We start from the raw sequence: 25,646 nt of genomic DNA, 5'->3' as shown, positions 1-25,646 counted from the left end.
CATGGTACCCCCCTAGGCAGGGTGCAGCATATGTAAAAGGTAGGACATGTACTAGTGTGCATAACATGTCCTGGTAGTGAACTATTGCAAATTCGTTTTTCACTATTGAAAGGCTATTTAGCCAATAGGACAGAATGGGGAATGCCGTGTAACATTTTTACCTGCATATCTTCCCATAGGAGTGAGATAGAAAATTGGAGTCTGGTATCCCTGAACTCAGAATTTAATAACACATATTTTAGGAAGGATGGTTTTTAAATCGAGTGTTTGAAAATAGCACTTTTAGAATTAGCTGTTTTCTTGTTCAACCTTTCTGTGTGCCTATGCCTGTTTGTGGATGAATTGTCTGGTTTGAGAGTGACAGGGGCTGGGGTGGCTCCAGGAGTCTGGGTGAGTCAGCGCTAGGCTGAGTAGACATATCTGCATTTGGAGTGATGGGAGGAGTAGCACCTGGGCCTGAATAGGGCTGTGCCTGTCTTCCACAATGCTGGCTCCACCTCCTGTGATGTGTCTGATGACCCTGGCCCACACTGACAAAGGAAGAATTGTGCACTGGCAAAGTGCACCCAGAACTGGTTTGGACTGGGTCCAGGACCCCTCACACATAAAAACAAAGACTTTTGGGGTATAAATATGAGGGCTGAAACCCCTGAACTTTGGACTACTTTTGGAATCAAGGAGGAACCTTTGCTGAGAAGAAAATCTAAAGAGCTGAAGGAGAAGTACTGCCCTTGCTGTGTGTCTGGGGTTGGCCTGCAGTTGCTTTTTCTTCCAAAGGAAGGAGAAGGACTTTGCTGTGTGCTGTGTCCCCTGCTTGCTTGAAGAAAGGACTTTGCTGTGTGTTGTGTCTGGAAAAGAAAATCTCCAAGGGCCTGAAAACAGCTGGCCTCCTATTGAGGAAGCACAGGGTTATAAAAGTTCCCAAGACTACTTCATGATCAAGAGTAATCCCTGCCAAAGAAGATCAGCTGAAGAGACTGAAGAGAGGAGAAGTCCTGCCCTTGCTGTGTGTCTGGGGTTGGGCTGCAGTTTGCTGTTTTATCTTTATGCATGTGAATAAGAAGAAATAAGATATCAGGAGGCATGCATAGGGCAGCTAAGCCACTCCAGAGTTTGGATCTTGGGATCGACAAAGGCAACAAAAAGGCTGCCCCTGCCAATCAAAATGGCTCTCTAGTATATCATAATAAAAGGAAAAAACGGGTTTATAGTTGAAACCCTTGATTGAAAGGCTGCTTTAAATGGACTTAGAATGTTGTCTCCTCCATACTGTTTTGTATTTTATAGAGGAGACCTAAGCAAGCAATAGGGCACATTGGCCTACAATTGGAGGGTAAAGAATGGTCATATTTTTATGTAGAGGTTCAACTATAGCGCCCTTTCAAGAGTTGGGGATAGAAGACCCTCTGCAATTGCATTGGCCAGGGCTAGAACATAATGAGACCAGGGTTCAATGTTAGATAGAAAAATATCTGCTGGAATGTCGTCAGGGCTGGTGGCACGTCCACGCGAAACCACATTCAAGGCCTGTAAATTATCTGTTAGATCAAACAAGGGGGTGAAGCTGTCTGGGGAGCTGGAAAATCTATTAGTACTCTGATGTCATCAGGATTACCCGAATATACATTTTCAAAATATTTCACCTAATCAGAAGTGGCTACATTTAGGCTCAAATTCTGTGCAACTCTGGAGCGAACCCATGCCACCAGTGCCCAAAACTTGGATGATTCACCATTGGAGCACATATCCAAAAGGCTCTCCACCTCTGTTCATCCCAGTCTTTTTTGGCATATGTAATTACATTTTTATGTGCCTTCCTTAGAACTGGAATACTGGCCATATCTTTGTTTTTTATAGACTCGGCTAATGACCGATTGCTACTCGACATTCTTTATTATAGCGTGACTCCTTCTTAGTTTTGGCATATCTGGGTATTGCATTCAAAAGTGTAAAATGGGATAAAACCTTCTAAAAAATGCCTCATGAATTGAGGTCAGTTGATCGGTTACACTAGCTTGTCCCCCGTCCAACTGCACGGGTACTGAATTAAGATCTACCTGAATCGCTGTCAATATTTCTGGCCGTGCAGCAATCTGAGGCCATTTTAAATGTTGGTTATCTGCTGTCAAAACCACCCACTCCAGTGAGTGACGGTAAATGAGTGTCGGAGTAACGAAACTCACAAAAGGGCTTGAATGGTGCAGATAAGGGATTGTGGTCATTGTTGATTGTAATCAACCCCTAGGATAAGAACATGTTGTTGGGAAGTGGTGAACAACCTTTACAACGAAACTTTTACAACGCACTACCATTACAACGCGGTCATTACAACGCAACCCATTACAACGCATTGCGCTGGGGGGCGCTCTAGGATAGGGAATAAGTTTAATTCTCTATCCAACACCTTCCCTAGTGTCCACGGGGACTGGAGTTGGATTAGAAAATTATACTTACCACTATCCAGCACCTCTAAACGCTATGCGTTGTAAAGGTTTGCGATGTAAAAACCGCGTTGTAAAGGCAGGCGTTGTAATAGCCTGCGTTGTAACGTCATACATCCACTGAATGAAGGACATGATCCAGAACTTGTAAGGTGCTTGAAACTCAACCCTGTCTAGTCTCCCTTACATAGATGTTACATAGATGTTACAAATAATTGTCGAAGTATGATTTTCCGCTGTCCAGTTGAATGCCCATTATATCTGGGTGGTCTGTTTTAAGTTGGTGAGCAGTATAGTTTAGGGGATTCCAGACCCAAATTATCAAGCCCCCTGCAGCCCTCCCCCTTGGGCTAAGAATAGCAGGAAGAAAGATAGCTTGGCCTATGGACAGATTCCACAGACCAGGTTTCTTGCAAGAGACAGATAGTAATTGGTCATCAAACCATGCCAATCTGGAAGGGAAGTTTTTTAAATCCCACCATGTTCCATGAAATAATTTGTAATTTGGTCAAATCAGTGTAATATTTAGATTATGGGTTCACACAAAGAAGATGTGGAACTTCCAGATAAGCCAGTAGACGTGATTTAATTGAAGCTAAAGCTAGACTCATTTGTTAGCTGCAAGCCAGGGGCAAAATTGCCTGGAGCTTGAGTAGGGAAATAGAGTGTAACAGTTCTCATATTCGTACGTTGACCCATAGGAGACCTAATTTGAATTAGATGATTGGATGAGCTGCTTTCATCTATGGGACTTATTATATTAAGGGCAATTGTTAGCACGCAGGAAGAGGAGAAGAGAGGGACATACTCCCTTTTAAGTCAGTCAATGTCACTAAGCCTTTGACTGAAGGGAGATGTCATCCTAAAATGCATTGAACATGGATATTCAAATTGAATATTTGAAGAGCCAGTGGGGATAGTTCCAATGTCCAAGGCCACCAAGTTGTCTACTAGAGTCTTCCAAGTGAGAATTAATTCCAATGTATCAAATTTAGAGATGGAAGAAGTGAGTCTATTTACTTTAATAATGTCATCACGAATAAAAGAACAACACCCCCTGACATGACGTATCCAGTGAGTCACTTTGATTCCTCAGTGAGTCTTCCTCCTCGTACTGCCCTGGTCTACTTAACTTGGGAAGGTTGGTCAGTAAAATACAACTATCCCTGTTCGGCCCACTTTTCTGCTTAAAATGTTCATTAATTTTAGGTTTACGAGTATGCTCCTTATCAGAGGTGAGATGGCTATGATTAAACTGTGGATTGCATGGGGCTTTGCCCTGTGTGTCCTGTGACTGGCAGCACCGAGAACAAGGGGTTGTTAAAACTGTTTGGTGTAATTTAGAAGCCACAGATTTAGATGGATGCGATCCGCTGTTGTTGGTTACAGTTACAGGCCCAACCAATGGTTGGAAAACACCCGGCATTAGAGTGCCTTGGGCTTGCGTACCCAAACCAGCCTGTGATAAAATCAGTTGTTTGAGGGAAGCTAAAAGCTGGTTCATTGTATCCGACATAGTTAAGACAAGGAGCCTAAGAGCCCCAACCTCCGCCTATAGGTCGAATATAAGACCAGAATGCAGATCCTACTCTGTTTGAGTATTTATGGAAACACATTGTGTAGTAGGTTTATAGAGAAAATCTTTATCATTTGCAATGTAATTCATATCCAAGTCTTCCCGCAAAGTATAGCGATTGTTACACGGGAAATTCCCATCAGATAAAGGTTTATGTTCCTGTTCGGACTCAACTGATGCTCTACTATGAGCTCTTGCCAGGAGACTCGAAGTCTCAATAAATTGAGACTGTGTATGCTTGTTGTAATCTTTTATTAGACCGGGTATGCAAGTTTGTTTCAATTAATGATCACTAGATACGGGTGACGTAGGGGTGGGGGGGGGAATGCGCTTCCTCAGAAGTGGGTGTAAGAATCACATGACATTTACCCACCAATTCTCAATGTGGTCTAACACACAGTTCTCCACAACATGTTTAGTGTTTTCTTTTAATCTTTTTTTTGACAGGGCAACCCTCCCCTCCATGGCTGTGCATTTCCTCATTCAAATAGGAGGTGGATTAGACAAAAGAACAGTTGCATTATCGATAATGCTTAAGAGTTATAGTGAAATCACATGTGATTCTATAGCAGAGGCTTGAAAGGAAGAGGCACAAAACAAAATTCCCCAACTACTAGTACAATGTTCAAAGTTTCCAAACTAATGTAAGCATGCAAAAAAGTTTTTGTCCCAAGAAATTACACAATAGCCGTAAGATGGGTGGGCCAGCCCAGGCTCCTCCCGGCTATGATTGGTGTGGATGGGCCCACTTTTGGCCAGGGCTTTGCCTGGGCCTGGTCCATGCAGTGCGAGCAGTCCAGTGTATTTAGAAGCACAAAGTGATGACGTAGGTGACCCTCTCCACCTGGGTCAGAACATGCAGGGCCAGAAACAAACAGGTCAGACAGCAGCAATCTCCCATTCGCGTCCCCCCCATGGCATGATAAAAGGTGAGAACCCATTTTATATTTAACACGGCTTTTCTCAAACTATTAAAAAGTAGGTTTTGATGTAAAACATGGCTTATGCTAAATTAATTTGTATAACACAACCTCAACTCCTTATTTGGAAAAACTAGCTCTGTGCTCCATGCATGTAAAATGCACTCATACATTTCTTTCACATGTACCATGAAGTTTACATGACCTATCTGTAATTAACATTGTCATATAGTTAGCAAATGCACACCCAACAATCAAGTAACAATAAGAAGCCCATCACATATTTAGTTTTGATATCGTGGAGTCATGGGTGTTTTTTATTTCTTTTTGTTGTGGATTTTGGTGCGATTTTTCATTTTTTTCATAAGTTTTCAACATTTTGAAAATTAGTGGTCATCAGTTTTTTCTCTTTTTGCTTTAAAAATCACAGGAAGAGTGGGGCATATTACCAAGGGCATTATCGCCGCATTAGCGGGACTTTTTCCCGCTAATGCGGCGATAATTCTATCGCCCTATTACCAAGCTGTCGCTAACAGCAGTTAGCGACAGCTTGTAGGCGATAGCGGGCATTTAGGGGCCCACTTTGCATGTCAGCGATAATTATCGCTAATGACATGCAAAGTAAGCGCGAATATCTCCAAAAGCTAACGCCTGCTAAAAGCAGTTCTTAGCCATGTTATCCAATGGAAGGTGGATAACATGGCTAAGAGCATTGTCACGATAATGCATGAATATCGTTGATTTTTCAGCGATATTCATGCATTTCGCAGGATTTTTACCGCTTTTGAGATAAACCTTGATAATATCAAGGTATCTCAGCGGTAAAAATCCTCGGCGATATTTTTTCCCGCTAACCAAGCAATAGCGATAATTATCGCTATTGCTTGGTAATATTGTTCAGTGTTTCTCCAGTGCTTATAAAGAAGTTTGCTATTATTTATTTCCTTCCATCATTCATCCTTCTGTCCTTTTCCTAACTCGCTCTTTGTACCCCTCACTTGAATGTGCTTTTTCAAGTAACATTTTATTATTTCTCTCACCCCCAGGCTTCTCATTTCATAGCAATCAAACTCCTCTTTTCAGCAATCCAGTCCCACCCTATGGGAAGGATAAGCATTGATGGAGATATTTTGGCAACTCAATAGGAATGTATGGTAGCCCTTCAAAGGTTAATAGTATGCATTTGACACCCTTCCGCTACTATTTTCTTCAGATAAATGGCAAATACCAGCTGAAATAAAATTTTCTTCTAAGGAGACGAGTTATATATTGGAGGTTGCTCAGTGCTCCGTTATTGCAAGGAAGTGTCACATTGTCCTTTTTTTTGTCTTGAAATGCCAAGAAAGGACTTGGGGCCAGATGTAGGTGGCCATTTACCAATCGGTAACGGCCGATTTCGGCCAGTACCGACCGGTAAATGGGTTTTTGGTATGTAGGGGGCTACATTTACCGTTTACGATTCGGTAATTTCGGGATGTAGGTGGGACTCTTCAGAGTCCCTAAGGGCATACAGATTCGGTATTTTACCACCCAATTCAATTGGGTGGTAAAATACCGAATCCAGGTGTGCATGCACATGTGTGCATGCACACCTATGCCATGTGGCAGACAGACATGCCCTAAGGGCATGTCTGTCTGCCACATGGCACACATGCCAGTATTTGGGGTGCTAGAGGGTGTCAAAGTGACACCCCCTGCACCCTTGGTGGAATCGGTATTTACCGAATCGGTAAATACCGATTCAGTAATGCCCATTGATTCCTATGGGCTTCAATGCCCATAGGAATCAATGGGCATTACCGAATCGGTATTTACCGGTAAATACCGATTCGGTAAATACCGATTGTTACAGAATCGGTAATTCAATTACTGATTCTTCCTACATCTCCCCCATTCTATTTTACCGATTCATAAATACCGAATCGGTAAAATTCGGTATTTATGAATCGGTAAAATAGAATTACCTACATCTGGCCCTAGTCTCGTAATAGTATTATTACTATTTGATCTGTATCAATTCCTGCTCTATCTGATCATACCAGAGAAAACTGCTAAGGAAATTATATGTATACCGTTCACTATAGAAAATTGTACTGTATGAAGAAGCAGGTCCGCTAGTAAAGAAACCTTGCGTCCTAGAGCAGGCCCCTGAGCATGTGCCTCTGTAGGGCACAAATGAATCAAGTTTACTTTGCAACAGGCAGAATTTGCTTTTTAATTTTTAATTGAAATCCAGAACAAAAGAATGCCAAGTACTGGTTCTAACTAAGAATGTGAAACTTTTTTATCTGAAAGAACATTAGGAACGATGCTCCTGCTGGGCATGTGGTCTTTGTGTGACATGCAGAATATACTATTTCAGTGCATGTTCCATCTTGGGGGAAAGATGTGCACTACTCAATATGTTTCCTATTAATACAGTCACAGTGCTTTGTATAGGTGATGTTGACAAGTTTCAGGCCTTGTTTGTGCACCGTTAGTTTGACTTAGATGCAGTGGAAATAAATGTTGACCTAAGTGATGCTGCACCATGATAGCATTCTATACCAGTTTGCAGGTTCAGAATGAGTTGAGGCAACTGTTGTAGCTAAAATCTCTCTGTCAGAAAAATATACTAGACACCCAGAGAAATGGTTGCCTTTTCATGTTTCTCAGCTGTATGCTGTACACTAAAACAGACATACTCTGAGATAATTCATGCCATGCAGACAGCACAGTTTCTGCAAAACCGGCCCATGGATGCCTTATGGAGGCTGTGCATTGGGGCTAAATATGTTCATGATGTGGCCACTGATTTTTGAAGAGGGGGTGCTGCTCCTATATGCATGCGTTTTAGAGCATCATGAAGTAAGACTAATAGCAGGAGTGTTGGATGCAATGCTACATATGATGACATTGATTCTGCAGGCATCAGTATGCACAGTGACCTTTGCTGCCAAAATCCTGATAAATGTTTTTTCAGAATGCATAACTCTGTCCCACTCTATACGAATTAGGATGCCATCACTGTAGTGTCCCTTACCTGTACTGAGCCTATGTTCAGATTTTCAGTGGGAACCTGATGGCCACTACCCAGCAACATGCAGTGAACATTGAGCCAATACCTTTTGATGTGAGTCATGCAGGAGCGGCCGCTGGTACTTTGAAGTGGTCACACAAGAAGGAGGAGCCCTTATCTTCTCCAATAGCCGCCGCCTTCCTCCCGATCCTCTCGCCCATATCAGGAACCTGGTGCACACTGCGCAGGCTCCCAGTTCTCAATCATTGGGTATTTATTTCCAGCATGGGAGCAGCACTGGGATTGGTCTGGGCACCTAGGTTTGGTGCTCAGACAGAGTGGGAGCCTGTGCTGATTTCTCCAACCAGCTGTACAACACAGCTGGACAGGGAAAGGCCCCTGGGCCAAACCATCATGTGCATTTATCAGTGCCCACCACTTACCCCTCCTCCCTGGGGCTGCAGCTGCAGCGTCACTGTGGCTGTCCCCACCCCTCCCTTGGCTCGGCTGGCAGGACGCAAAATAAAATGATATGAAAACATTTTATTATCATTTTATTTGCCCTTGCGTCTGCTGGCTTTCAGAAGGGGGGCAACACTCCTCTGCCATAACAGAGGAGCCACGACTGGAGCCATGCTCCCAAGATGGGAGTGAAAGTAGGTCTGGGAGACCATGCGGGTGATCACAAGTTCATATTAAGTTGCTGACCATAGCCGGATCACATATCAAAAGTGTTCGGCGGTAAGGACTACACATAAGCTGCATTCACACCAGAGGGCAACTAAGCAATATAAATGCAGCCAAATCTTCCATTTGGTGGTGTTTAATTGGTTATAATTCGTCTTACCTAAAAGAATTTCTTCTGCAACTCAAACTATGTTACTGTTGATGCGCTCTAAGTCATGAAGATCATCAGCAATCACCAGAACACATAAGCTGGATCTCCCAAAAAAGCCATCTTCAGTTTTTTGAATCTCTGGCACCTTGTCTCTCATACTGTCCTTGGGGAAGGCCAACATAGCTTGCCTTGTGACTGACTGCTGAGATGTGGTCTCTTTTATTTTTATGTAGGTCAGCAGTTCAACACAGAAAATCTAGAGTCTTCTTATGGGGACATTTTTAACTGATTTAGTAATCTGAAAGTCTCTTTCAGATTATACAACCAGGGATGGCAATTTGGACTTGCAACAGTCATCTGCAAAAATGCTGCTGGTCATAGAGATTGTTTTGAGAATTAGTACTTTTGTGATTGGTCATCACTACACTGCTGTCATGTGTCCAGTAGATAGGTACCACCCACTAGTGCAGTCAAAGACCTAACTCTTGAGGTATCCTCAGCACTGGTGATTGCATTCGGTAGTCCATAATAATTAACAGTATCCATTAGGGATAGTTGTCAGAGAGAACCATGACGAGTATGAGTTCTCCCTGAAGTAGATTCAGATAGAGGTGTCAAAACAGTACACATTTATGTCAATTCGAACACTATTATGTAGATTCATTCTTCCTCAGCTCTTCCATCCTCCCTTTTTCTGTTTATCTGAAGAAACTAACCGTGCATATGTGAAATAACCTATATCTGGTACCTATTCAGTCATAGACTTAAGCATAGCTACTTTAGTCCAAAGTGTGCATACAGTAATAATAGCAAAATGTAGCAGATGATGCTCTCCCTACCAGTTAAGCTAACATAATCACGAAAAGCAGACAGAAGTTCTCTTACAGCTTTGCTCCTTTTGGCATGTGTGTAAGATCATATTCTCTCCTACTCTGATAGAAAGTCTGGTGTTAAATAAAGGCAGTCAATAAATCAATCAATCATTCAATTGGACTTTTAAAGCATGGCTAATCACCTGTTCGGGTATCCAGGTGCACTTGTTCTGCTGCTGTCAGTTGAAGAGCCATGTGCTTTTCTGAATTCCATGAGCAACAGTGCTGTTTGGAGGTGGAGGGGAGGTTGTTCCAGGACTTGGCGGCGAGTTGGGAGAAGGTGCAGGCTCTGCTGAAGATTTGACAAATAGGAGGTGTATGTGCGAAGGCAAGAGTGAGAGTGATGGAGCGCAGGTGTCTGGAGGGTTGGTGGTAGTTCAGTGGGTGGTTGATGTATGCTGGTCCCTGTTCATGAAGGATATCTAGGTGTGTGTCAGCAGCTTGAATTTGCATCTTTTGTGGACGGGGAGTCAGTGGAGATTCCTGAGGTGCGCGGTGATGTGGGGCCTTCTGGGGAGATCAAAGATGAGTCTTGCCGCAGAGTTTTGGATGGTCTGGAGTTTCTTCAGGAGTTGGATGGAGATGCTTGCATAGAGTGCGTTGACGTAGTTGAGTCAGCTGGTGACTAGGACCTGGTGACTGTTTTCTGTGTGTCAACAGTGGGCAATCAAAAGATCTTTCCGAGCGTGATGTGAAAGAATTCAAAGGCAACTGAGTTGATCTGGCATTTTATGTTGAGTTTTCTGTCTAGGATTATGACGACATTGCTCGTGTGATCTGTCTGTGAGGAAGTGGGACCGAGTTCAGAGTATTGCAGCAAAGCAATGAATACTTGCTTTTTCGGCTGACATGGTTAGAAGTATCAGTACATTTCTATTGCACACACAACGATTGCCCTTTTAACAGTCACTGAGTAAATATGGTGTCATAGAAAATATCCATTGTTTTAATCAAGAGCAGGTACGCTTTGGTTATTTGGACACCCTGAGCTTCTGACTGTCAGTGTGAATATCAACGTATTTTGGTAGATGTGGAACTGAGCACAAATGCAGCTTGGCAAACTCTATTCTCATGGCTATATATTCCGACCACAGTTTAGAACTATTTCACAACTCATAATGTGGGTTGTGCCCAATTAAAATGTGCCTCTTTCGGTTTTGTTTAACAATGGAATGGGATAATCTTTGAATGTGTTAATTTCCATGTATGCTACCACCGAGCTCTAATCCATTTAAATTGTAAACTAGCTTACTTCTTTTAAAGGATGTACAGCCGCTTCTGCCCAAAAACTGAAAGATATCTGTTTCTCTCCGAGTATTTCTCATCACACCATGTAATCAATGTTACTCACTGATGCGCGTGCATGCACAGGCAGCCATATTTTCATGATTTTGGTAGAAATATACAAAGCTGGCCACCTGTACCTATGGGAGCTGGAGAGGGTCTTTAACCTTTTCGGTGCTCATGATGAGCCCAGCTCGCCATGAGTCACATTGGAGCTGTGCTCATGACGAGCTGGTCTCGTCATAACGGCTCCAATGCGCCCACGCGCGATTGATTCCCCACCTGTGCAGGCGAATTAATCAGTGGGCGGGGCCGTCACGAGACCAGCTCGTCAGGAGCACAGCTCCACCGTGACTCATGACGAGCTGGTCTCGTCACGAGCACCGGGGCGCTGAGCTCACCCCCCACCCCCCTGCACCGTGGGGGAATTACCTCCACAGGGAAGGGGTCAAAGGCCCAGTGGAGTGCTCAGGTCCATACAATAGCATCCAATTGCTCTAAACCAGTAGGTAAAGCCATATGAATTAAATGTGCCGCCCGACCCGATTTTGTGACTCTTAGATATGTTTGATAAAATCAGATCTAACCGCTTGGGCTTAAATGTTTTAAACATGCCATCTATTACGGTCATAGCTGCCTGTGTGGCTCATATTTTTCTTGAAAAACGTGTAGTTCTGTGAAAGAGAGAGTTGTATCTGAGCTGTAATAAAGAGTAATAAAGGTCCTCACCCACGCACCCCAAGCCCTACACGACCAAGGCCCGAGCTACCTCAACAACCGGATCAACTTCTACACTCCCAAGCGCCTCCTCAGATCAACCAACCACGCCCTCGCCACCGTCCCCCGCATCCGAAGAGCGACAACAGGAGGAAGGTCCTTCTCCTACCTGGCCGCCAAGACCTGGAACTCACTCCCGACCGACCTGCGCCTGACCCAAGACCACCTCTCCTTCAGGAAGAAGCTCAAGACCTGGCTGTTCGAGCAGTAACGGCACCCCCCCCACCCAGCGCCTTGAGACCCTACGGGTGAGTAGTGCGCTCTATAAATGACCTGATTGATTGATTGAGAACTTTCCACTCAGGTGCGCAATGGTGAATACATTTCATATTTGTTCACTCACCACATTATAAATGTGTCAATATTACTGTGTATAAAAGATGGCACCTGAATGTTACTAGTATAAAAAATGCAGCTTGTATATTCATTACAGATTCATGCGATTCAATGCTCAAAACAAGTTTTGCTCAAATTGCATCCATGCTTGGCTAGAAGATGAAACTATGGGCACATATACTTTCAAGAGGAAAGAAGATGTTAGGTCATGTGAGCCTCAAAATACCAACGATTGCAAAACAAATCTACCTTTGGAGTTTATTACACCAGCTGCAGTTGAATCCAATTTGGGAACTGACACAAGGACCACAGCTGTTAAACTGGATGCAGGCTGTGAAATGCAAAAACAATCAAATTAATCTTGGAACCTGTTAATTGGCAAAAAGCTTTAGCATTTCAGGAGGTCATGAGACACAGATGAAAGAAATATTTACTCAACTCAAATCACATGACATTTGTCTAGCATACATACACAGTCTTAGTGAAATGACATTGCAAAACTGACACTTAGTACCAATTCAAAACAAATATCATGTAGCATTATAGTCTGCTAATAAAGACTATACCAGCTGTTAAATACCCCAAATCTAAGTAGAAGGAGAAGGCCTATTGAGAGAGAGGGGGCCTTTAACAACCGATATAGTCTGTGGCAGAAGAACTACAATGCTATTAGAACATTACTGAAGATAACCTATAGCTCCAGAGCTGTCAGGGAGATGGTCATCTCTATAAGTAAAGAATGGGGCGAGGAAATGGGACCAGGAGTAATGAAGATTACTGGTAAGTAATAGGGTGCTACCAATGATTGATCACATCTCCAATTAAAGACTTAAAGATCAGATTTATAAACGTTTTAAGGCAGCCCTGGTGCCAGACAGAGTAGCGAAAAGTGGCTGCAGTGAAGCACTGCTTTGCATCACAGGGTAGTTACTGGGTGCGGATCAGTACACACAACCACACGTTTTGGCACAAACCCCTATTTACTGAAGTAGCCTCACTGGACTTTGCATCAAAAGTAGCTCCGAAGGGAAGCCTTTGCCAGCTAGGGGGAATATACTGATTTCCTACAGAAATAATTGCATTACGTGTTGGCTTTAGTGTCCCTGCATACGTCGAATCCTGCTGTGATTGTGGATGTATAGGAATTCAAATGCACCCAGTATAAAATGTATGCAAGACAGTACACACTCTCCTCTCCGCTGTGTGTCAGGCAAGTAGCGTGCTTGCCCACCAGCAAAGGCGTTGACACCAGCAGCATACCAAACATTTTAGCTATAGTTGGGTACTGTGTTTTTCCATTCACAAAGCAAGGCTCAGCACATTTGGATACAGCTTTGGGTTGTGTGAAATCCTATTTAATATGGACCTTCATGTCCTTGGCACAGGAGACGGTTCTAAAGCCAAAAGGTTGAGCATACATATTGAACAAAATGGGGAAAGGAAAGAACTCCAAAGCACCCTGCACTTCAGGACAATCTTTACCGACCTAAAAGATGGCAAAAAAGTGCATCCTGACGGAAAAGAGCAGAACCAACCTATGTGCTACGGCATGGGTGACAGCATTTGTGGTTGGGGTGGAGATGGAGAGGAGCTGAAAAATACTGCTTTGAGCAGCAATGGTGATAGGTTGTGGTGGGTGGGGTTTGATCCTTCATCAGCTGATTTGTTATATGGATTTTGAATGGCAGAATTTGCGAAGACACTGGATTTCTGGCAGGAGAAGACAGTGATTTTTAAGAATGGATGTGTAGCAATATTCTATGGGAGTGAGAGGTAGAGTGAAAGGCAGCAATCTGACACTATAGCGATGTTCCTCCATAGCCAGGGCAGCAAGAAGGAGAGATGCTGCTTGCTTTGCTTATGGCTATGGTTATTGCAAGATGCTGCAGTAGAAGAGTGGCTGTGATCATTATTCATTCAACTCTTGGAAGTTTTACTTTCCTGAATCTTTTATGTGCTGTATCTACCTCTTACACAGCGATATATACAAGCTCTGATGCAGTATGTCAGTATATACTTGATTGCTTCAAAAAATGTGTTTTGCTCATCCAAATATGATAAAAAATGAACAGGGGAAGTGTAGTGTTGTATACATTCAATATTGTTGAAGCACTGTGGAATGTTGTAGTTGCTAAGTGACTGCTGTTGCTTAGTGAAATGGAATGTATATGTTTAAGAGAGACTTTCAACTGCTGAGCCTGGTGGAGCATCTTTTGTGCTCCACAACCTTGTAATCTGAATAAACCAGTTTTAACCTCAGTTGCCTAAGGGTAAATTACTACAAAATTACTGGTGACGATTATTGATTACTTGGTCAAGCTTTAAAGAATCCTGCATGCTACAATTTCAAGTTACAACAGTGACAACTATTCAAGCAACTATCTCCGCTTCATTTCAAGCCCGCCTACTCCTTTCCAGCCTGTCTGTCATTCTGCTTTCATCAAAATACTTCGCTACTCTTCAAGTCAAGTCAAGTCAACTTCAAGCGTTCAACTTGCTGATGTCTAATGACAAGTGACTGGTAGGGCGCTTCTGCGCTGTTTATTACCACTGTTGTGTTCTTTTTGACTCTATACTTTCTGGCTCAGCAGCGCCCCACAAAAGTTTTTCAATATATGCTGTCTTTTCACGGAATTACTTAGAAGTCTCTTAATTTTTTCCTTTGAACATTGGGGCCAAACCGCCACTCACCGCTAACTTGCTGCTTAGCAACATTATTCTCGTCACGAGCGATGTCGATGCTTGTGCTCCACTGATTCTTCAGGCACAGTGTGACGCTGCTTGTTCTTCTCACCAACGTCATCTTCTCCTGCCGCCTGCGTTTCAGTGACACTGTACAATCCCCAACGCTGTCTCCGCCTACTCGTCAGTTACGCAGATCAAGTCTTGGAGTCAGAGTCATCTTCACCATTGTTGTGCGTTCCACTGACTTAGCAATGGAAGTTCAACGCTTTGTTTGCGTTCCACTGCGTCTGCCACAGCTCTTCTTCTTCTTTCGTCGTAGCACTTGTATACACCAATTTGCTCATCTTGCGGTCATGCGCACACCATAACGTTCACAACGCTTCTACCTTGTTCTTTGCATCGTCAGCATTCTTTTTGTTGCTCATCACGCGGTGATGCGCACACCATCATTTTCTTTTATTCTTTCCGTTTGTGTGTTTTTCCCTGTGATACACACACCTACAGTGCCTACGACGGTTTTCTTCAACAGTGCTCATCACACGGTGATGTGCACACCACAGTCATTTTGGTTCTAATTTTTTTGGGGGGCATCTGTTCTTTACACATAATTTGCTATGTTTCTTGTGCTCATCAAACAGTGATGTGCACACCACATCCTTTTGGAACCTTTTTCTTATAATAACATTTTCTGGGGTTTCAATTGTGCATATTTCGGTGATCTGCACACCAGTTACTATTTGTGAGTATTTATACAAGATATTTCATAATATTTCTTTCCAGATAAATTTTTTTCCTGTAGTGTGTATATTTGCATATTCTACTTTTTCGCCATGCAAGAAGTCAACCCACCTCCCTCCTTCTTAGAGTCTCCAGGTGAACCACCTGTGCTTTGGGAAAAATGGTTCGATGCCTTCGAGACATATTTAGGAGCAATCGGAGCATCGAGGTATGCTGCAGAAAGAAAAACATTCTTACTACTTCATTCTTTAGGTTTTGAAGGCAGATCAATCTTTAAACATCTACCTGACCTTACTCCTGAAGAAAGTGATGCTCTTGATGAGTTTAATATTACTGTGTTGAAACTCAAGGAACGGTTCGATAAGCAACCCTGTCCTATTGTTTTAAGACATAAGTTCTTCAAAAGGAAACAAAACGAGGATGAAGATGTCGATACATATGTTTCTTCTTTGAGGCATTTAGCAGCTGTATGTAAATTCGAGAATTTCACCGAGCAACATATAAGGGACCAATTTGTTTGCCAATGCAAGGAAAAGAGTATTAGACAAAAACTTTTATCTTTAGCTGATCCTTCTCATGATGAAACATTAAGAATTGCTAAGAGCATCGAAACCTCGATGTCTTCTATGAAGGAACTTGAAGACAAGCCTACTGAAAAGACCAATGACACTGTCAATGTTGTAAAGAATTCAACAAACCTGATCCTAATCTCTGTATTAGGTGTGGTATTCCTCCCCACGGTAAAAATGGGCAATGTCCTGCTATTTCCTTCACTTGTAATTATTGCAAAAAGGTAGGACATTTTGCAAAGGTCTGTCCCAAAAAGAAGTATGTGGTTTGTGTTGTAGAATCTGATGGTGAAAGCGATACAGAAGTTGTTTCTGTAATAAGGGAGGGGGGGAATGAATGAGTTCAGATTGGGTCAACACTAGAAGTAGTCGAGGGTGATCCCTCTAATTGTAGAGATCCTATTGTGGACATTGGTATTGGAGATAAAACACTTCCGCTCTTGGTTTACTCTGGCGCCCGGATCACCATGATCACTAAGAAATTGTTTGAGGAAACGTGGGGTGAGTCCATCAAACTTCTTCCCCCTGATCGCTCTCCTGTTTCTTATGAGGGACGCAAGATTGATCTTTCAGGATATTTTGAGGCCAAACTGTATTTTAAAGGGAGGTGTATCGAGGGAAAAATGTACGTTGCAGTGAAGGGTTTGAACATTCTTGGTTGGTTTCACCAGGGTTTGTTTGGAATGATTTTGAGACCTGGAACCCTAGAACAAGTTCTAGTTGTTGATTGTTGCAATGATCTTAAACAAAAGTGGAAAACAAAATACCCTTCTGGTTTTAGCAGTTCTCTCTGGAAAGTTAAGGGTTTAGAGCACAAAATTGTTGTTAAGAAAGATGCCACTCCAGTCAAACACAAACTCAGGGGTGTTCCTTTTAGTGTTAGATCCGATTTGGAGAAGGAGCTAAAAGAGTTATGTGCCAAAGGAATTATTGAACCTGCCGAGTCTTCTTTGTGGTTATCCCCTTTAGTAGTTGCCCGCAAGAAGAATGGTCAACTTAGGGTTTGTGTGGAGTAGAGGTCCCTCAACAAGGAAATTTGGATAGATTGCCATCGTCTTCCAAAGATCTCTGACCTATTTGAGCCACAAAGGGTGCCAAATGTTTCTGCAAACTAGATCCTGCAAGCACCTACCACCAGGTTGAACTTCACCAAGACTCTGAGCATCTCACAGCATTTGTTTCCCCTTTAGGCACTTATCAATATTGTAGGATGCCATTTGGATTAGCCTCAGCGGCGTCCGTATTCCAAAGGATCATGAACAATATTCTTCGAGACTTAAGTTCTGTTTTAGTGTTTCAAGATGATGTCTTGGTATTTGGTAATGATAGTTTTTCTCATGATGCGACATTAGATGAAGTGTTATCCTTATTTAGGGATAATGGAATCGTACTAAAACCTGAAAAGTGTGAGTTTTCTTGTGATAAGGTTGAATACCTAGGCCACATCGTATCACAAGAAGTGGTCAGTCCAAAACCAGGACTGTTGGAAGCGATTTCTTATGCTCCTGCCCTACGGATAAATCAGGAGTTAAATCGCTACTTGGGCTTTTTGAGTACTATTCTAAATTTGTTCCAGATTTTGCAACTATTGATAGGCCCATTAGTGCACTGTTAAAGAAAGGTGTCACATTTGAATGAGGAAAGGACTGTGAGAGTGCTTTTGAACATGTTAAACTATCTTTAGCCCGTTGTAAAACTCTCAAGCCTTTTGACCCTGCCCATGAATGTTTCATCACTGTTGATGCTAGTGAAGTAGGTTTAGGCGCCATGCTAACTCAAAAATAGATGGAGCAGAACACACCTTAGCTCTTGCCTTCAGGGTACTCAGAGGGGCTGAACATCAGTATTCGGTTATCGAGAAGGAACTTCTGGGATGTTCGTGGGCAATAGAAAAATGTTGCTCATATGTGTGGGGAAAGAGGTTCACTCTTCTCATGGATCATAAGCCTCTTGTAAGCATCCTTGGTGATGGGGTGAGCAAGTGTTCCACCCCAGGATAGTTAGGATGGTTACCAAATTGTTACAGTTCAATTTTGACAGACAGAATTTTGGCGGACAGAATTTAAGAGCAGACTTTCTGCCTAGATTTCCGGTTAGCGATAATGATCAAGAGAATGTTAAATTTGACGTTCTCATTGAAGAAGATTGCGAAGATTGTTTTGTTGCTGGTATAGATGTTCCTTGTCACAATGTAGAATCTGAGGAAGACTGGAGGTCAGCTTTTCTCTCTGATTCTATCCTTCAAGATGTTTGTGACTTAGTTGCCAAAGGTTGGCCACGCGAGAAAGTCCTTTCACCTCTACTTTAACCTTATTGCAAAGTCGGTCAAGAATTGACTATTGAAGACAGTTTGGTATTGAGGGGCGAGAAACTTATCCCTCCGTCCTCTCTCAGACCTGGTATTTTAAAACGTGTACTCGAAGGACATCTAGGTGCTACTCTCACTAAAAGTCGTGTTTGAGACGTTTTCTGGTGGCCCTCAATGGATGTCGAAGTTGAGAATATGGTGAGAGAATGTGGTGTTTGTTCTTCCTCTGATAAGTCATTTAAGGTAAATACCCCTCCTTTGAAACCCATTGAATGTCCTGATAGGCCGTGGGTTAAGGTTGGCATTGATGTACAAGGGCCGTATGATGTCCTTAGTGGTCCCTACAAATACATCTTAGTTTTAGTTGATAACACATCAAAATGGCCAGAAATAAGATTGGTTAGGGAGGCCAATTCTAAAACTATCATTGACTTCCTCAGTGATGTATTCTTGAGAGAAGGATTTCCTGAATTTGTAATATCAGATAATGGAATGCAGTTTATTAGCAATGAATTCCAAACTTTTCTCAAATCTGTTTCTGCAAACACATCAAGAGTTCACTTTATCATCCCCAAACCAATGGTCTCGTGGAAAGGATGAACAGAGTGGTTGGGGATTGTGTGAAGTGGGCCAAATTTGGTCACCATGATGTTAAGCGGGCCCTTGAAGATATGATGTGTTTTTATAGAACTACACCTCATTCGATCACCAAGTTATCTCCGTTTGTGCTCATGAGAGGAAGAAACGCCAACACTTCATTTAGACCTGGGTGGATGGGGAATTTACTCAGATCCACCACTAGTGTTGATGATTTGATGTGACAAGTCACAGAAAATGTAACCAATTCACAAGGGAAACAAAAAGTTTGGTTTGATAAAAAAGGAGGGGTCAAAATGTCTTTTCTCAATGTAGGGGATTTTGTTAGAATAAAGTCTCCTGTACACACAAAGAAGGGTGAGAGTAAGTTTGGAAAGTCACAACGTGTAATGAAAGTTTATGGAAATGCTGTACAAGTTAAAGGTGGGCACTGATGGAATCTTGGGAAAGGTTCCAAGGTTTTACATAGCTCTGTTTTGAATGCCACCCAACACAATGAAGATCTGAGTTCAAATCAACGTAGTGTTGCTGTACCTGACTCCATACACAGTGATCCGATTACTCCTCCTCTACTATGTGATGAAAGGGTTAGGAGGAGTTCGAGGAAATGTATTTTGCCTGTTAGTTTTAGATAAATGTTTTATTTATTATTTTTGCTGTTATCACTTTATTTTTTTAAATGTTGTTTATTTTTTTTAGGACAAGGGAAGGTATGTAGTATGCATTCAATATTGTTGAAGCACTGTGGAATGTTGTAGTTGCTAAGTGACTGCTGTTGCTTAGTGAGATGGAATGTATATGTTTCAGAGAGACTTTCAACTGCTGAGCCTGGTGGAGCATCTTTTGTGCTCCCGGACCTTGTAATCAGAATAAACCAGTTTTAACCTCAGTTGCCTACGAGTAAATTACTACAGGAAGTTGTAAATTTTTAATGGCACCTTTGATTTAGAATGTTCTGGGAAATGAAAACGAAGAGAGTCATGCCAATAAATTCTACATTAGTGGCTCCACCGCTATATTAATAGTTTGGGGACACCACCAGATATCAACATTAGGTTTATATACATCTTTAGAGGAATGAGAATTGGAGGCAAGAATGTATGCGCAAATGATGATTTGAGTCAAAAATGCACAATACTAGGCTTTAACCTATGGGAAAAGTGATAATAACTCTGTCTGTGATGCACCTGTCCAGATTATGGTTACAAGACTATGTATTTGATGGTAAGAGCCAAAACAGATTTGGGTCCGCATTTGCATAAATCATCTCTTTGGTGAAGACACCTTTAGAATAAAGTGTCCTCTAGAAACAACAGAAAATGGGGAGCAAACTGCCTCTTCCTATCTGGATCCTGCTGATGTGCTACTGATGCAGATTTCGCCACACATGCTATATTGTCTACATGCTGCATGCCCTGTAAGAGGATCTAGGGAAAACTCAAACAGTAGATGTCACTGGAGATTTTGCACAAATGCTCTCGCCAGTCTTGCAGAGATGATTTTCAGTTTTTGAATTCAAGTTTCAGTAAGCTTCCAGTAACCTTTGCATTCAATATTACTTACTTGGGAGGGGCATCATCTCCACCGCAGACATGCTGGTTATCTTAGACATCTGCAGCTCAACCCTGTGATACTCGTAAATTGTTCTTCTTCTAACATCTGAAAGAAGAGTAAAATGGGAAGTGATTTACATAGATGCGCATGTCTCCACATATGGGTAACTTACACTGTGATTCGCAATGAATAATTTGCTTAAGCCTGGAGTTACTGAGTATTGTTCTAGAGAGGCATACAGGAGACGCCCTTTTGCAAGTTATAACTCGGTATCCAATGAGTGGTGTAGCAAGCGTGCCATTTACCATAATGCAAACATAGAAAATGACCCCTTCCCTTGGATTTGTAGTTACAAAATAGCAATAAGGGGTGGTTGTATGGACCCTCGGATCACTGGTCTCCAGTGCCACTGCACCTGCTGTACTGTCAATAGGTACGACTTTGTATCATAGACTAATTCAATGATAATACCATGCAAACATTTTGAGGGTTTAGTGTGGATAAACTCGGCTTCTTAGAGTTACCATCTTGTGTGACTACGTATTGTGAATCTAATACTAACATCCACAAAGTCTGCTTTATTATAAATGTTGCCTATTTTGGCTTCACATCATTTTCAAATATCTGAAACACAAAACTAACAACCTAGACCTCTCAATAAACATGATTTAAATATCGTCTTTGGCAACAGAACACTATCTCTCAGAAAGTAACTTCTCCATCATGTCATATTTTAATAGCAAACATAATTGATTAATTGTCCCATGAATCTTTTCTCATTGAAGGAGAATTACACTTCATAGAAATTTTCATTTTTAGAAATGGTTTTGAATTACATCTGGAGTACTTAACTTAAAAATGGGCTAATTAGTTCACTGAAATTTTAGAAACCGCCGTCCTTATTTAATAATGTATACGATTCATGTCTAGTTTACACAAATTACATTGCTTAATTACTGAACCAAGACTTTATTTACTTTTATTCCACGTGTATTCCTGCACCACTGTCTCACTCTTCTTCTAGGTAGATATTCTCACTACAGAGTCTGCTAATCCAATTGATTAACAACAATAGACCAAATTCTCCATGTCTTCCAAAAGAGTCATATATTATCGAGTCACATGGTTATGCTGGTTTTGAAAAGATTTAGCTAATTTTGAACTGACTTTTTGAGATCAGCTATTTCGTTTGTAGACCAACCTTTGACTAATATTTTAGTTTGCAGAAATAAGGAATAGATCAGGGTCACAAAATGACCTACTAAATTAACCCCTTGCATGCTGGTGACGACCCCAGCCGTCACGCATCGCGGTGCTCGTGTGCGGATGACGGCTGGGGTTCGTCACGGCCCCGCCCTGTTTGTTTGTTTACCGCACAGCGGCGGAAGCGGACCAGCAGCGAAGGGGTTAATATTCACAGATAGGTTTCACATTTATGACAAAAAAGTAATAATACAAGATACAAATAAATAAAAAAATCAGTTTCTCAGCCAAACAATGGTCCAGTATAAGACCATAAAAAATGCAAAAACTACATTGATATGTACTGTTAGTTGGCCACCTTTCTGTGTATTAGGCGCATCGATAAGCCCTACAGTCTAAACCCCCACTGTTAGAAATGGGGGTCTCTAGAAGCAAGGGTCCCCATTTGGACAAATGCACCTACTTCTGCCGAGTCAGGGTAAGGGGGATACACTAAAATAACCCCTGGTCACCCCTTGGTAGCTTGGCACGAGCTGACAGGTTTATCTCAAAGGCAGTATGTAAAGCATTTGTGAACACATACAGTAATACAGTGAAAACACTACAAATGGACACCACACCAGTTTAGAAAAATAAGTAATCTTTAGCTAATCCAAACAAGTCCGAAAATAACAAAAATCCACAATACAGTAATACAAATATGACTTTCAGATGGTAGAAATAGTTCAGTTCAAAGCAAATTGCAGATGTGGGACTTTTCCCACAAAGTACCTTGGATGCGTCACACAAATAAACAAAACAGGCTGCAGGGAAGGTGATGTGTTGGTTCCTTACACTCAGGGAAGGTGATGTGTCAGTTCCTTGCTCAGGGGGAGGTGATGCGTCTGTCCTTACTGTTGCGTAGGGGAGGTGATGCATCGGTTCCTTACTGGAGAGGAGTAGATGTGTCAGTTTCTTACTGTGTAGGGAGGTCATGCGTCGGTTTCTTACTGTGTCCCCCAGCGATGCAGCAGACTTGGCGCTTCGAGGTGGTATCTTCAGCAATGCATCAGAAACAGGTACAGATGCATCACGCTTCTCTTTGTTGCTTTGATTTTTCAGTGGAAAACAGTCTCTAGATGTTCAAAACAATAGTAGGCACCTCTTTGCAGGTCAGAACTCCCAGCAAGGAAGTTCAGGTAAGCTGGTGTGGAGTCCTCCTGTCCATGAGACTTTAAAACAGGACGCAAGCTCAGCTTCAAGCCCTTGGAGATCTTCCTCAAGCAGGGGGCACAGCAAAGAGCAAAGTCCTTTCTTCTTTCCTTGGCACCAAGTAGCTACTGCAGGCCAACCCCAGACAGCAAACAGCACAGGGGCAGTATTCCTCCTTACCTTCTCCGGCTCTTCTCCTTGGCAAAGGTTCCTCTTGATTCCCAGATCAAAAGTTCTGGGGTCTGGGCCCCAATATTTAAACTACAAAATACTTTGTTCTCTGATGGCAGAGAAGCCCTGTGCTTGGTCAAAATCAGTTCTGTTCTCTCTGTTGCAGCTTCCTGGCAGGAGATGGGGACAGCATTGTAGAAGGCAGACAGGCCCATTCAGGTGAAAGGAAATCTCCCCCCTCTACTCTAAATGCAGCCCAGGTCTATTTGGCCCAGCCCCGACTCATCAGACTCTTTGGAGCCACTGCTCCTCCCCAGCCCCTGTCATTCAATGCCTGATATGCAATACACAAACCTAGCAGAGGAACACTGGATGGCTAAGCAAGAAAATACCTACTTTCTAAAAGTGGTATTTTCAAATACAGAATGTAAAATCACCCTCACTAAAATATGCATTTTAACATTCTGAGATGTGATAAGTAAACTCCCCATTCTATGCTATGGGAACACATAGCCTTGCAATAGTGAAAAATTAAATTGGCAGTATTTCACTATCAGCACTTGCCAGACACACCAGGGCATGTCCTACCTTTCACATACATTGCACCCTGCCCATAGGGTTACCTTGGGCCTACCTTAGGGGTGACTAACATGTAAGAAAAGGGAAGGTTAGGGCCTGGCAAGTGGGTGCACTTGCCATGTCGACATGGCACTACTAGACTGCACACAGGTTATTAAATGGCAGGCCTGAGTTACATTTACAGGCAGCTTATGTGGGTGGAACACTCAGTGCTGCAGCCCACTGGCAGCATTTGATTTACAGGCCCTGGGCACACACACTGCACTGTACTAGGGACTGACTAGTAAATCAAATATGCTAATCAATTTGCAGGGAGAGCATATGCACTTTAGCACTGATCAGCAGTGGTAAAGTGCCCAGAGTCATAAAACCAACAAAAACAGATCAGAAACAGAAGGCCACAAAGCAATCAAATCTGGGGATAAACCCGCTGAAAAAGCCAGGTCTATCACCTGCGCACGCCCAGAGGCCGTGCACAGAGGTGAGTGGACAAGTCTGTTGGTTTGGGCACAATGCCTGGCAAGAGGCTAGTCCTTTCACCCAACCCTTGCAGTGCACAAGTAAAGACCATGCACAGCAGACTTGACCAACCATGGCGAGTTGGGTGCAGACCATGGTTCGGAAGCCAGGCCCTGTGGCCAATCTCCACAGTGCACAGCTAAGGGCCGTGCGCAACTGCTGATCGAGATCTGCGGCCAACACTCACTGCAGAAGGGGCTGCATATTAAGTGTATCATAAAAAATAACATTTGCTGAAATAAACTCAGTTTGAAAATGATTTATGGTTTTGCCTCAAACTAAACAAACCACTAAAATGTGCCTGCTATGATTTGCAGCACATGCAATAACTCATGCCACCCCTTGGACTGTTTGTGGCATCACAGATATTACTGATGACATCACAAGTGAGATCATTGATGATATCACTTATGATATCACCACTGAAATCATTGATGACATCACAGTTTTTTAAGTTGAGACTTTGAGTTATTGGTTTTTATTGTTTACATGAAGTCTTGGTTTATGTTTTTTATTTTATCTCCTTTTACAGTTTTGGGGGGATTTGTAGTTTTTCTTTTCTGTTTACATCTTTGCTTCTCCATTCTGCCATGGAAGAGGCAATATATGATTTGCAACGCAAATGATAACGGCCAGATTTCAGAGGTTTGTTGAGTTTGTGCCTTAACCATCAAATATTTTTATAAATTATGTAGTTACGGTTGAATATAAAAAAATTAAAAAAATCAATTTTTTGCTCGACAATCCATTGCTCAGAAAATAGACATGCAAATCATAACTCTCACACCATATGCAATGTTCAAGACCTCACAATTGCCATAAATATAAATGGGCTTTCAGATTAAAATTCTATTAACATTGTCATTGAGAAGAATGTGGATATGTTAGTTTGAGTATGTATTCTTACTTCAGTGTGAGCATGTGTTCTAGTTTAAGAACATTTTAATTTGTTGTTACAAATTGCTATAATTATGGTGAGCCCATACATTTTGAATTTTGTGTGTGACATTTGGTGTTCATGGCTGTTTGTGAGTTATGAATTGCAGAGTTAATCCTAACTATTGCATTGCAGTATTCTTCCTGTAGTAAATCATAATCTTAGCTATACTTTACCTGTATTTTAACTGATATATCACATCCAATTTCTTTGTTTTTATCCCTTGCCCTGCACCGCAAGAGATTTGGCCCTGCTCAGTGGGAACTGGCAGTAGAGCCTGACTTTTGGCCAGGCACTGCTGATCTCCCACCACTAAGTTCCAACTGCACTGCACACAGCCTTCAGCCATGCACATAAGGGGGTTTGTCAAAGGGTTGAGTGATCTTCGGCACATGGCCATTGCCCTCTGTATAAGGCTTTCAGCCATAAGCACTGCATTTGGTGTAGGAGTAATGGTTAGCAAGGAAAGTATGTGAGCCAATGTTTGCCAACCTACTCAATACTGGGCATTTTCAGTTTCATTTTAGAACACTGGGGCAAGAGCGATTGTATC

At 42.3% G+C, this 25,646-nt stretch overlaps 1 protein-coding gene across 1 annotated transcript in view; it reads right to left on the bottom strand.

Moving 5' to 3' along the window:
• The window catches only part of PLXDC2 (plexin domain containing 2), a 1,000,652-nt gene that overhangs the window by 248,785 nt on the left and 726,221 nt on the right, over positions 1-25,646 (bottom strand). The window contains exons 7-8 of the mRNA XM_078663746.1: positions 20,503-20,598; positions 12,292-12,373 (exon numbers count right to left, since the gene is read on the bottom strand). Of these exons, the coding sequence (XP_078519872.1) occupies positions 12,292-12,373; positions 20,503-20,598 (178 nt within the window). The remainder of the gene's footprint in view (positions 1-12,291; positions 12,374-20,502; positions 20,599-25,646) is intronic.

This window comes from Lissotriton helveticus, chromosome 10, assembly GCF_964261635.1.
Source record: "Lissotriton helveticus chromosome 10, aLisHel1.1, whole genome shotgun sequence".
NCBI lineage: Eukaryota > Metazoa > Chordata > Amphibia > Caudata > Salamandridae > Lissotriton > Lissotriton helveticus.
Note: the sequence above shows the minus strand (reverse complement) of the source record. Positions and strands in the feature narration are given on the sequence as shown.